General features: G+C 33.2%; 1 protein-coding gene across 3 annotated transcripts in view; it reads right to left on the bottom strand.

Annotated features, from left to right (window-relative positions):
- Nucleotides 1–1,522: 1,522 nt before the first annotated feature.
- The window catches only part of MON2 (MON2 homolog, regulator of endosome-to-Golgi trafficking), a 103,881-nt gene continuing 91,246 nt past the window's right edge, over nucleotides 1,523–14,157 (bottom strand). For all 3 annotated transcript variants that reach the window (XM_026001794.2, XM_026001796.2, XM_072743131.1), the window contains 3 exons: nucleotides 11,629–11,836; nucleotides 8,977–9,059; nucleotides 1,523–3,418 (listed from right to left, as the gene is read on the bottom strand). In XM_026001794.2, coding sequence (XP_025857579.1) covers nucleotides 3,255–3,418; nucleotides 8,977–9,059; nucleotides 11,629–11,836 — 455 coding nt within the window. In that variant the 3' untranslated portion in view covers nucleotides 1,523–3,254. The remainder of the gene's footprint in view (nucleotides 3,419–8,976; nucleotides 9,060–11,628; nucleotides 11,837–14,157) is intronic.

The raw sequence follows: 14,157 nt of genomic DNA, 5'->3' as shown, positions 1-14,157 counted from the left end.
GCTTGTTAATTTAAATGTTATTCTTCAGAATAAATATACGTGTAAATTGTTCATCTCTTCCTTCTGGTGCTAAGTCTAACTTAAGAATACAGCAAGAGTTGAATTAATACTTCTACAGCGGAAAAACAGGCAATAAGCAACATAGCTGGGGTGCCTGTGTAGCTCAGTCGTGGAAATTCAAATCAAGCGTCTCTTGATTTCAGCTTGGGTCATGATTCCAGGGTCATGAGATTGAGCCCTGAGTCAGGCTCCTTGCTGGACACAGAACCTGCTTAAGATTCTCTTTTTCTGCCTCTGCCCCTTCCCACTCCCCAACCACCCTTCACATGCTCTCACTCTAAAAAAAATAAAAACTTAAAATAAAAACTTAAAAAAAAAAAATATATATATATATATAGCTGTTAATAAAATTAAAAATGAAAGCAAATGAAAAGTGGTTTTCTCTGAGCCAGACTTTTATGCATTTCCTTTTTACTCCTACAACCTCCTAATAAATATTACTCACAAACATATACAGTAAAACTAACAAAACTTTAACACTAGTTATAAAGAAATACTAAATGAGACACTACAAATCACTTCTTTTTTTTTTTTTTTTTCCTTTTTGGCAGTAGTAGCATTATAGGAAAATAAAAAGTAAGCTATTCAAGTTGAAAATCAGGTTGTTTCTTTTATAAATGGAAAAAAGTCAGAAAAGGACTATATATAATCCAATGTTGCAATATATCTCTTGTAATCTATATAAGATAGGCACTGTGAGTGACAAAAAATGATCATGTGAGGCTTATAACACATTGTATTTATAATATGCATTTCACAGAACACTATTACTAATGTTTCAAGGACTTAGTCATCGTGTCTGTCATGCTGTAAGTAATCTTAGCCTTGAGAACTTCCTTTTTTAATCTCCTAGGATCTAGTAATCTTACATAGGCCAGTTCTCCTAGTCACTAGAGAACCCAATTCATACTAACAAAACAAAGGCACGGAGTTAACCTCCCCAGGGATCAGGGTATTTTAGAAAATTCCAAGAGGAATGTTTGACTCAAGGGAGTAAACTGCTGGTAGTGACTCCAGGGGTGGTGGGAGATATTCTGGGAGGAAAAACCTGTCAAGCTAGATCACTAAGAGGGGAGTGAACTTTGCTTGTCACTAAGACTAGCACTCTTACCGTATTATACAGTATTAACACATTTATGATTTGATCTGTAGGGAATGGTCCTGGTATTGAAAGCTAATATGATATTAGCTAAAGCTACTCAATTTATATAAATGTACGCTGTATACCTCTGACTCATGTTTAACTTTCCCTGGAGAATAATTTTTATGATTGGAACTGATCTATTATTTCTCAAGAATAAACATTTCCACTTCATGGAAATTCATGGCAGTATTTTAACATATTACTAAACAGGCACACTACCTTCATTATTCTGTTTTGGTACTCCTATCAGTGATATACGTATTTTTCTAATCCCCAATTTAACATATCCAAATATAGGAAATAAACTGAATACACAGCTTGAATGATTTTTTTTTTTTTTTTACAACTTCAAGGAAAATGCTGAAGATAGAATCTAGGAAATGGCATATTTTACCTCAATTTTAGGTGAAATTATAAAATAGAAATTCATTAATTCATGTAAATAAAAATGATATCCCTTCAAAAAAGACCTTATCATGTTTACAGAGAATAGTACAAATCAAATAATTACACAAATCACAGTACCCTCAAAATTGTATTTCATCTATTACTCAATTCTAGTATCTTCTTCTAGTTGTATAATTATTCTGGAGAGGCTGAAATGTATAAACTCTATTAAAATCAAAGGCCTTCCAGCACACTAACATAATACTGAAATCATTATGATTTCTTAATCATTGTTTTAAACATCTTTGCATCTTCACACATTTATGAAAATTTAAGAAAAATATGACAATGCTATAAGCCATTAAATAAAAATTACAGTGAGCTAGGTTAGTTTTTTAAGAAACAAGTTAATGTACTCAAGAGCATTTTTCTTCTTCACTAGGATAGGAAAGTGAAACGAAATTAGCAATTTACTCCATGACAGAAAGTTTACTGTACTTCTAAATGCTTCACTATCTCCAAAAATACACTTCCCATTGTTTTAGAATACACACACATTTTATATTTATGGGTTAGCAGAGTTACTTTTCTTCTTGAGAAGATGTTACAAAGTGAAGCACTGAAATGAACAAAATTTCACAGGCAAAATTTAGGAAATCTGGAATTATCTTGCCTGGGTCATAATTCAAAGACCAGTGATAAAGGCTTTAGTGAGGAAAAAAAAAATCAGTAGAAATATAATATGAAAAGTCTTTAAAATTCAGACAGCAAATATAAAAACAGACAGACTTATGTGAAAGCTGGGAAAGATATTTAAAGAAATGAGGTATGATGGAGTCAGAGCGCTACAATATATCCCAATGTATTAAGTTAATAACCTATACTTCAAAGTTGCAAAACCAGCAAATCATCAACTATTTGCTGCTGTGTTCACATGAGCTTTCTGGTCAAATGTTTAATAATCACCAGTAAATACATTTAAAATAAGCACTGAGATAACTGCATGATCATATGGTGAGCATACCTGCCGCTTAAGAAGGCAAATTATAAGTAAAAATGTAAGCAAACAATTTTGTATTAATAATAAATACAGCTTCAAGCATTTAACATTATCAACATTTTAAAAATTTAAATAATAAATGCAACTATTTTATACAGAACTGTACCATTTATTATACACACAAGTTTATCAATCAGTTCCCTTTGTTTACAAAGGCTGGTTATAGATAATATGGAATGTTACAGTACCATCTTGCATAAAATTTTAGTACAACTTTGTACTTGAAAAAGGGTGCAAAAACACCAGCCTAATAAATCTGACTGAATGAAATATCTTTTCTTTCTTTTTAAAAAGTACATCGTTAACACATACACCACAAACTGTACATAAGTTCACTTTTAAATCACCAATTGAAGATAAGTAGCAGGTATGGTTTAGTATTAAGTTTAACTTACTAAAGGCTTCCACTGCTACTCATTCAGGAGCCTTTGTTGACATGTTAATTTGTAATATGAATTACTGAACTCGGGTAAGTACAATTTAAAGGAGGCCAACAACAGCTGCCAAGAATTATTTGTAGTAAGAAATGTCCTTCTCATAGAAGACTCAGTGAGGATCAAATATTCTTTAGATATTTTTCTTCTTTAAAATTATTGTAGCTGGTCAAGATTCTCCATTCTGAACTTTGGATGCTGGTGGTTGCATGAAATCCTTAAAAGGAACTAGTGCCTCTTTAAGTGCAGAGCAGACTTCTGCAGATGAGCAGGTGATACATTCTACTAGAGTTGGGTATAAAGCAATCACTTGTGCCCAGGTATTTCCATCAACTGTAATTAAAAAGTATAAAATCTCAAACCCGTGTGGGTTTAAATAGCAGAGATTATCCAATTAACATAAACACAATCCTTAAATACAAGGCAAAGAAAAAATCCCCAAATATGGAGATTCCACAAGTTTGTATCCTTTTCTTTTTTTTAATCTTTGGAAGATTTCCTGCAATACTTAGTAAGATATGAGGGAAAAACATATGGTCAGTGTGCAGAGCCATCAATACCAAGGAATTTAATAAAATTCATTTTAAATGATACTTCAATTTGTGAAGGCCTAGGAAGCTGACAAGGTAACTTTGGAATTCAAACTTTTGTCATTTTCAGTATAGGTACCAGAAAATGTAGTATATATATTTCAAGAACAATTTAGAAAACAACTCAATTTCTTATGCAGTTGTATGCTAAAAAATATAAAATTTAAATAATTTTCCCAGTAATGTCCTTGACATTAATTTTAGTTTCAAGTGACCACACATCCATTCTTCTCTTGTACTGCTTCCTAATATTTAATGTATATCATCAGTACACTTAAACTTCAACGGAAAGGAACATGTCTGTGTTCCTCCTCATTATCATCAACAACTAGTATAGCTGAATGTTATTTGCTGGATGGGCAAAAGTGTTATATTCCAATTAGTTTATAATTTCCTTATACTCTGAGATCATAAATTACATTTCTATTTTCCTGTAAGTACTGCGCATACTGCTGAGAGTGCAATATGCAATAAAACCAGTAACCAATTTTCGTTAGGTAGCATATATAGGTATATAGGTAACATACATATATATGTTTCATATGTATATATGACATACATACATATATCACACTTTGCAGAATAAGTCTCAAACCTAGGAGGTAATACAGTATAAAAGGGAGAGTATTATACATAAGGAATTTTAATTCTATTTTTCATTCCAATTTTTCTTTATCTCAAATTCTGTTGGAGAATAAAGGAATGAGTTTCTCAAACTAGTGTTCTTTAAAAAAATAATGTTCGGGTAAGTTTGCCACATGTTGTATATATTATGTTCCTCTTTGGGGAGTTATAATTCACATGAATTTATTTTAAAACTGGCAATAAAAGGAAAGGTTTAACTTTAACGCAGGGCTTCCAAAAGTAATTTGATTATGGAACTTTTTTATATTCAATATCTACTGACCTCATTCATCATTATTAATATTCACTGCTTAGCACTAATCTTGGGAAATGCTGACCTGTTCATGTAACCCTTACTTCACCCAAACAAGGGCTTTTTCTGAGTGGGAGTGGGGCTGATGGGTAATGCTGAGGGTGGGAATGTCAGGCCAGGGCTGTTTCTATCTGTTTTATATGCTGGGAATCCATATCAGATTTCATTTGTGAAATGTGTTGTTTAACCAAAAACAGTTTAAAAATCAGCAGTCTAAGGAGTTTTAAACAGTCTGCTCCAGCTGTTTTCTGTGAAACTTTCCACTAATCATTTAACAAAGGATTGCACAGAGATTCTAGAAAAATAGCATAGTAGTAAGTACCAGGGAAACTGTCTATCCACCTAGACCAGAACTGCATTGGCAGAATCTGCTTGATGCAACGTTTTTGGAACTCTGGAGTCTACTGAAGGCTTGCGACTTCCAGAGGTAAGATTTGGAGAGCACACTGTGGTTAATTTTGGTCAATTTCAGCTCTTAGCATAGTAGCAACTACCCATCCCACACCCCTAGCCATGTGGTAGACAGCTGTGCCCGTGTTCCTGGAGCAGCTTGCAGAAGGTCACCGTGGGCAAAAAGGACCCTATCCTCAAAATATCAGGGATCTGTGCTCTGATCAATGCTTCTCATCACAGAAATGCAGATAGAGAATTCAACAACAGCAGAAAAAGAAAGAAAAAACCCAAATACCTCGGTTCAAAAAACGTGCAAAGGGTTTGAATAGACACTTCTCCAAATGATATATACAAATGGCCAATAATGCACGTGAAAAAGATGCTCAACATCACTAATCATAAGGGAAATGCAAATCAAAACTACAACGTGACCCATCTCCTACTTATTAAAATGGCTACTATCAACAAAAACAGAAACAAAAAAACAAAAACAAACAAAAAGTATTCGTGAAGATGTGGAGAAATTAGAACCTTGTTCACTGATGGTGGGAATGTAAATGGTATAGCCACAGCGGAAAACACCACAGTGGTTGTTCCTCAAAAAATAAAAAATGACCATAAGATTCAGTAATTCTACTTCTTGGTATATACTCAAAAGAACTGAAAGCAAGGTCTTGAAAAGATATCAGTACACACCTTCATAGCAGCATTATTCACAATAGCTAAAATGTCGAATCAACCCAAGTGTCTACCAATGGATGAATGGGTAAGGAAAACATGAGATACACATACATACATACACACACCACAATGGAATATTCTTCTTAAAAAGGAAATTCTCCAATATGCTATGATAAGAATGAATCGTGATGACATCATACTAATTGAAAAAAGCCAGTCAAAAAAAGACAAATACTTAAATGAGATACTTAGGGTGTCAAAATCCTAGTGATAGAAAATAGAATGGTGGTTGCCAGAAGCTGGGAGGAGTGGGGAATGAGGAGTTACTGTGTAAGGAGTACAGAGTTCCAGTTACAAGATGAAAAGAGTTATGGAGATGGATGGTAGTGGATGGCAATACACTATTATGAATGTATTTAATACCACTGAACTGTACACTTAAAAATGCAGAGGATGAATTTTTTGTGTATTTTACTACAGTTAAAAAAAAAAAAAAAAGAAAGGTTGCACAGACTGAAATCTATCTACATTGCCCCAGATGGAGAGTCAATTGACAAACTTAATTCTTGGGTTTATTAAAGGAAAATACAAAAATACATAGTTTAATATCAAATCTGAAACTGAGGGGAAGCTACACAAATTTCTTAAATTAAAAAAAATTTTTTTTGAAACCTATAGATCTTGGTGAGCACCTTGGACTCCCCTATCAAAAAGGAATGAAAAAGCTGTATGCATTAATATGAAAGAATCTCCATATTATATGAAGTGGAAAAAAACAGTATTCAGAACAGTAGGTATGAGTCTATTATGTATATTCATTTATGTTTAGAACTGGAGCATACTGGAGTAAGTATTTTGTATTTACATAATAAACTTATGGAAAGACCCACAAACTAATTAAAATGGTTGCCTATTGTGAGGTAAGAACAAGGCAGATATAAAATAGGGTAAAGATGATCTTAAAACTTTTCCCTGTCCTTTTATGATTTTATGTTTTTTAATTTTTGAACTGTGTGTATGGTTACTATCTATCAAATTTTAAAGGTCAAATAAAATAAAAACAAAATTCCCCCAAATTAAAAATAAGCCCAAGAAATGCCTTATCTCCCACTAGAAAACCCTAAAACAAATGACAAATGTAAATAAATGTTGGGTATACACTGGTTTCAAACCTTGCAGCCATCCTCCTGAATTATTTTTGGACTGGCTATAAGCAATCCAACATACTTCCACTGGAAAAGGCTGGCTTTTTCTAAGTTACCTTCCTTTGTTTCTTCATGAAGCTTATCGTAACTTTGTAATATGTTACAGTATCTTCATCTTTTATGGTTACATACAATTTAAGTTTTCACTTCATATATCTAGAGCCACAATTCAAACTCTTTTAAACAATTTATAACAGTAAGTTAAATCATCTGTCATTACTGTAATGCCCTATTCATGGCCTACCAGATTGAAAGAAAGAAAGAAAGAAAGAAAGAAAGAAAGAAAGAAAGAAAGAAAGAAGAAAGAAAGAAAGAAAGAAAGAAAGAAAGAAAGAAAGAAAGAAAGAAAGAAAAGAAAAGAAAGAAGAAAAGAAAGGAAAGAAAAGAAAGAAAAGAAAGAAAGAAAGAGAAGAAGAAAAAAAAAGCTACTGGGTTTTCCTTCCCTTTTCTTCCTTTATATAAATTCTGGTTAAATTCTTGACAGCTGTCTAAAAATCCTACAAAATAATGCAAGCACCATGCATTAAAATACACTGGTTATATTTAATATACCTATAGCAATAACATAGGAATTAGAGAATTTCCTGTTTAAGTCTTAAATATATTTTTAAGAATTGAATTCTATCCTATGGTCTAATATGATTTTACTGGTCACTAGGAGGTTAATGCACGGTTTCCTTCTCTGAAATATCAACAAGAACTTTTTTTTTTTTTTTAAAGATTTGAACTTGATGGAATGGAGTCAGAATATTGCTCCCCAAATTTTCTTACAAATTCCACCCCTCCCTTTGGATTGAATGACAAATCTGTCATTCCTTAATGTTTAGTATAATACTCATTCACTCTAGGCTAAAGCACCAATGGTAAATTTTGAAAAAAGAAAAATATGTATTTACTTTTATTATATAACTGCCAGGAACAAATATCTAGGACTCATTTATTAGGCATTTATCAGGAACCTCCTTCTTGGTTATTAAAATGCTGCTTAAAGTGCCAGTCTGCTAAGGTGCTTGGGCCAGTAAGTCAACACACTTCCTTCTCTAACAAATGCTTGTTGTATAAAAAGTGTCAACTGAATCACTGTGTTTAGTGACACAATTAACTCATATTCTGGTGCCAGCCCTTTATCCTGTCCTTGAACAAACCACTTTGTGTTGCAATGCAAAGGATTCAAAATAGAACAAAACATGGCCCAAAAGGACTCTCAAGAAGTTTACAAATGAAGGGAACTGAGTCATGTATGTGTCCAACTGTAATACACATAGAGTGCTTTAAGAGAAAAGGACACAAAAAATAGCTACAAGTTCAATGAAAAAAGAAATCACTCACGATTAAGGATTTAAAACAAGGTTAAAAAGTGGTATTTGGACTACATAGATGAAGGCAGGAGAATGAAATAAGCAAAAGGTTGGGAATACTTGGGTAGACTACGGATTTTAGTTTGGTGGGAAAATAGGATATATGATGTCTAATGGAAATAAAGCATAGACCTAATGGAGTCTTGACAATGGAACTCTGCATTCAGTAAGTAATGATAAATGAAAATTATTTTATTTTACAAAGATGGGAAAATGAATGATCAAAGCTGCACTTTTGGAAAAATCATTTCTGGCAATAATGTAAAGAAGGGATAGAAGAGGAATGAGTTACAGAAAGGGGAAACAAATGAGGTAAAGCTATAAAATGATTCAAAGTTGTATAGTTCATACATATACTGTAATTTAGTACACACGTAGGATGGAAGCCTACACCTACCCCAAAACTTAGTGATGTTCTTTCTACATTAAAAATATATGAATTATGAATTATCCATGCAACATCTTGAATTCAGACCAACTTTGTTAAAAAACAAAACAAAAAAGCCAAACTGGTATTTAACATAAAGAAGCTAAAACATACAAATTAATTTTACTTAATTGACATCCTAATGGACTTGATTCTTTGCTGTCATAAGAGCTAGAAAAAAGAAAATCTAATAGTTGTTATGTTCCTAAAATTCAGTTACCTTAACAATAACAGAAAAGTACATCAGAAATAGGACATAAATACTATGAGTCTAGAATAACTGAGTTTCTAAGCACTTACCATTCTCAGGCTGAGTTTTCTTAAGTGAATCAATGAGAGTACTGACTGCTTTTAAGACAAATATGATTTCTGTTACTTGTTGCCTAAAAAAAGAGATGGGAAATCATTTCCATCAGGATTTTAAGACATGCCACGTGTGTTTTTTTTTTACCAGGTTTATACAAGTAGATGTACTTTGGAAAAATACTGGACACAATACAATGCAAAGTTAATGTTAGTTTTAAATTCTCATGAAAATGTATTTCAGTGTGCAGATTTATAGTTACTCTTATCATAAATTAGTAATTTCAAAAGGGGGACAATCTATTTGGGCAATTTTAAATTTATTTGTAAAATATATCATAGAACTGGGACACCTGGGTGGCTCAGCGGCTGGGCATCTGCCTTCGGCTCAGGATGTGATCCTGGACTCCCGGGATCAAGTCCCACATCGGGCTCCCTGCATGGAGCCTGCTTCTCCCTCTGCCTGTGTCTCTGCCTCTCTCTCTCTCTCTCATGAATAAATAAGATCTTAAAAAAAATATTTCATAGAACTATTTAAATTTAAAACATCTTATAATACATGCTTTTAAAGCTTCTCTACAAAAGTGGTTTTTTTTCTTTTTAACTAATTAGTGCTAAAAGGGATTTGCCAAAGTTTGAATGGAATTAAGACTACTAGTACCTCCTGGCATATATTTTATCATGCTGTTAAAAGGACATTTAAAATATAATAGTACAGGGGCGCCTGGGTAGTTAAGCATCCAACACTTGGTTTTGGCTCTTCATGATCTCAGGGTCACAAGGTTGAGCCCCATGTCAGGATCTGAGCTCAGCACGAAGTCGGCTTGACTTTTTCCCTCTACCCCTTTGTACTCTCTCTCTTTCTCTCTCATTCTCTCAAATAAATAAATAAATATTTTTTTTTAAAAATTACCATAGTACTGGGATGGGGGAAAAAATTACAACACTACTTATTTAACTTTCTAATAGAACAAAAAGAAACATGCTCAAAATTAATGCAAAAGGGTACTATTTAGAGACATTAGCAATGAAGAATGAACTTGAGAGTAAAGGATATTCAATAAGAGTAGCTTGAGTCTCTTCCTTCCTTCTCCCTACATAGTCTCCTCCCTTCTTCCTTTATAGTCTCCTCAGTCCTGATATGAATCTATGTTTGCATTCTACAGAAAGGATTTTTCTAATATTATTTCAAGTCTCTCTTATTAAGCATAGAGTTATGTTATTGTGTTGTGATGTAGCTTTTTAGAAAATAATGATACTGCATCAAACACAGGAAGATACAATATAACTTTACTGAACTATAATAAATGTCTCAATGTAAAAGCAATAAACACTAAAAACATAAAAAAGGGAAAAGTTGATTTCTGAAATCAAATAATATTATAACCTAATAAATAAAGATATTCCAAACAAAGTAACTTTATTACTGATTCTCCAAGTATACTTCAGAGATCAATTTTGATAAATCAATTTTCAATCATGCCCATAACCAAATCACCAACACCTGTCTTTGGAATTTTTTCATACATAAATCTGAATATAAGGAGGTATAATTTTTATGTTTTAGAAATTCAAAATACAGTGGATCCCAAAAATTGAAATATAAATGACTAATAAACATGGATAATTAAAAAAAAAGTACCATGTAACTATTTTTCATTTATCAAATTTTTTAAAAAGATAAAATAAGTCATAAACTGGCAAATAACTTTAAAATACTTAAAACTGAGGAATAGGACATTTATATACTCCTGGGAGAATGTGAATTGGTAGAAATCTCTGGCAGGCAATTTGTAATACATATCAAAAGCTTTTAAAATTTAAAATGTCTTTATCTTCTGACAAGTCTATTCTAACTCCAAAAATTTATTATAAGTAAGTAAGAATGTACACAAATATTTAGGGCTTGTAATTTGCCTCTCCAATACTACCTTATATGAGATGGGACCCATAATGATTTTCATAACTCTTTCCTGACTTCGATGACTTTTTCTTCTAATATTGTTTCATTTGCTTTGCCTTAAATTCTAATTCCCACATTAAAAAAATAAATTGGCGATATAATCCTAAATTATGATTGCATTTTTTGATGAATTCTGATTTCTACCCCAACTTTGATTAGAGTTGGCCTAGCAGAAAGGCCTAGAGTCCCTTCTACTGACAGAGCTTGGCTATAAGGGAAGCAAATTACTTTAGGAAGGGCTTAATTAAGTAAATCAGATGAAAAGATTTAAGTCATGGCTAGTTGACTTACAGAGAAACTAAAAATAACTTTAAAACAAACCAGGAAGTTCCGAGAGTATGATTTATCTATTATTTTCTCTCTGGAGAGATCCACATTTATGTGCTCATACAGATCTGTGAGTCCTAATCCAGAAATCCTTAAGAAGACATATTTTAGATTCCAAAATTTTCTTTTAAATCCAAAAGGAAATTTGGTTCATATATATTACTTAACCTCCATGAGGAGTCTGAAAAAGCACCCCAGAACAAAAGAGCAGCAAGACTTAGGAATATTTACACTATATAAAATAAATAAAATTATAAACAGCTTTAGATTACGTTCAGATCACTTATAAAAACAACATAGTGCTCAGAGCTAGTAACTCTGATAGCATATTTCCTTCATCTATAAAATAAAATCTATACCTTGGAAGAGGGCATTTACCACTTAATCTTTCATCCTCTATATAGCGATGAAGTACATCCTGAGATCTCTTTAAAAGCACTGAAAGTGCCATTCGTGAGATGTAGCCTTCTTGAGGTGTTGTGACTTTATTACTGAAGGAAAACTGGAGCAATGTTTCAAAACACATTTTAGAAAATTCCTCTCTCAAACGAATATCAATCTCCGCTTCTGTAAAATTAACAATTTTTGATGGTTAACAAAAGGTTAAATTAATGACCCATGATACCACTTTTTAGCAAACTAGCAATAGAAAAGGAAATTCCTCAACTGATGAAAGGCATCTATGAAAAACTTACAGCTAACAGCATATATGTAACAATTTTCCACCTTGCCAGATCAAAAAAAAAAAAAAAAAAAGGCAAGACTGTCCACTCTCGTCATTTCTACATAATATTTTTGTCTTCTTTTTGTACCCTTTGACAGCACTATAAAATGCTTCTCAATGGTTTTCCCCAAGGTCAAACTTGCAGTATTCATTTTCTTTCTTTCTTCTTCCTCTCTCCTTCCCTTTCTTCCTTCCTCTGGGTAACATCTCTCCCAGAGCCACACCTCTGCTCTAGTGTGGACTGGCTGCTTTCTAGACCTACTATCTAGCTGTATCCTTGAACTAGTCGGAATTGTTTTTAGTCTCTCCTGTTTTATACCCCACTTCCTAGGTTCATGCCTTCTGTTTCTTTGGTTTACTCCTTTGTATTCATGGAGCATATTCTGGAGTACCTGAGAAAGCCTGAATAGGAAGCAAAATTTGTCAGAACTTGCATTTCTGAAGATACTACTTTACCGTGGTACTCAAAGAGTGGTACCTAGTAGCATTAGCAGCACCAAAGAACTCATTAGAAATGCAAATTCTCATATCCCACCACCAACCTATTGAATCAGAAGCTCAAAGACTACACAGTCCAGCAATAGCTTGCCCTTGCAGCTTCTTATAACACATGCTAACATTTGTGAATTACCATTCTAGGCTAATTAACTCTGACAACAGTGGGCCTACGTATGAAACCCCGTGTTAAAAATCCTTTCTGATTTTAAGTCTGAAACCACTCCGTCAATGTCTTTTATATCCAATGCTGCTACTGAAAAGTCCAATATCTTTTGTCTGGTCTTTTTTCTTGTCTTTCTGAAATCTTACACTTTTCTTTAGCCCAGATATTCTGAAATTTCATGACAACATGAAGTTTGTGGATCTTCCTGTGGATCTTTGTTCTTTCACTGTTCTGGTTACTGAGTGACCTTTTTTAATCTGGAGACTGATTTCTTCACTTTATGTCTTTGATAATTTCCTCTTTCAGTTTTGCTCTATTTTCTTTTTCTGGGAGACCTATTGTCAGATGTTAACCCCTTGGATTCACTTTCTTTCTTCTCATATTGTCCACTTTTTTTGTCTTTCTCTGCTTTCTGGGTTATTTCCTTATGTTTTCTTGCAACCTTTCACTGGACTTATTTCAGCAGTCACATTTTTAGTTTCTTTGAGTTCTGTCTCGTACTCATTGCTCCTTCTTAATAGCATTTTCTGTTTCATGGATGCAAAATCTTTTATCTCTTTGAACATCCTAATTATAATTGTGCTTTTTTCGGGGGGAGAGCTGTGTTTCTGTGGCTCTCAATTTTGTTTCCTCTGAGTTGTTACTTCCTCTTCATTGTTTTGGTTTTTCTCTTTCATGTTGGAAGATTTGCTCTAGAAGTGTTGGCTATTAGGTCATACTTAAGAATGGTAGACCAAAAATGACCACTGGAACCCAGGTCTCTAGAAGTTGGTCTGGTTTAGCATGAAGATTTTCTATATATATGTTTTTAAAACCTCTCCAAGTTAAAACTGTGAAGTTTGTGTCCTATGGCAAAGCCATTGGACAAATGCTCATGTACCTTCCTTATTTTGGTATATTTGACACAATAAATGGCAAGAGTTATCAGAAACTGTTTGAAAAAGTATACACAGCAACTCAGTAGTCCTTATTTAGCCTAAAATATTTACAACTGATTATAAATATTGTTCGTAATACTTTTTCTTAAATAAAAATGTATCTAGAAATTTTTATGTACTTTTTAAAAGATTTTATTTATTTATTCAAGAGAGACAGAGAGAGAGAGAGGCAGAGACACAGGCGGAGGGAGAAGCAGTCTTCATGCAGGGAGCCCGATGTGGGACTTGATCCCAGGACTCCAGGATTACGCCCTGGGATAAAAGCAGATGCTCGACCGCTGAGCCACTCAGGCATCCCTATGTACTCTTACTTAATAATAAAAAGTTGACTTTATTAATATAAGCAGGATTTAATTTTTTCTGAGATTTTTTATGCTTGTTAAATCTGTACTTTATAAATCTGCACTTTATTTTTATAACTTATCTGGGCTGGGGAAAAGAACGACTGTAGTTCGTGAAGTAAGCAGTATGAGACATCTAGTGGCCAAACTGCACATTTAAATGCTCTTTAAAGTGTTTAGCACAGTTTAGCAGAAGTTAGTCATAGCTCTGGTAAATTCTGGGG

This window comes from Vulpes vulpes, chromosome 16, assembly GCF_048418805.1.
Source record: "Vulpes vulpes isolate BD-2025 chromosome 16, VulVul3, whole genome shotgun sequence".
Lineage (NCBI taxonomy): Eukaryota > Metazoa > Chordata > Mammalia > Carnivora > Canidae > Vulpes > Vulpes vulpes.
This window is presented reverse-complemented; position numbering and strand designations above follow the sequence as displayed.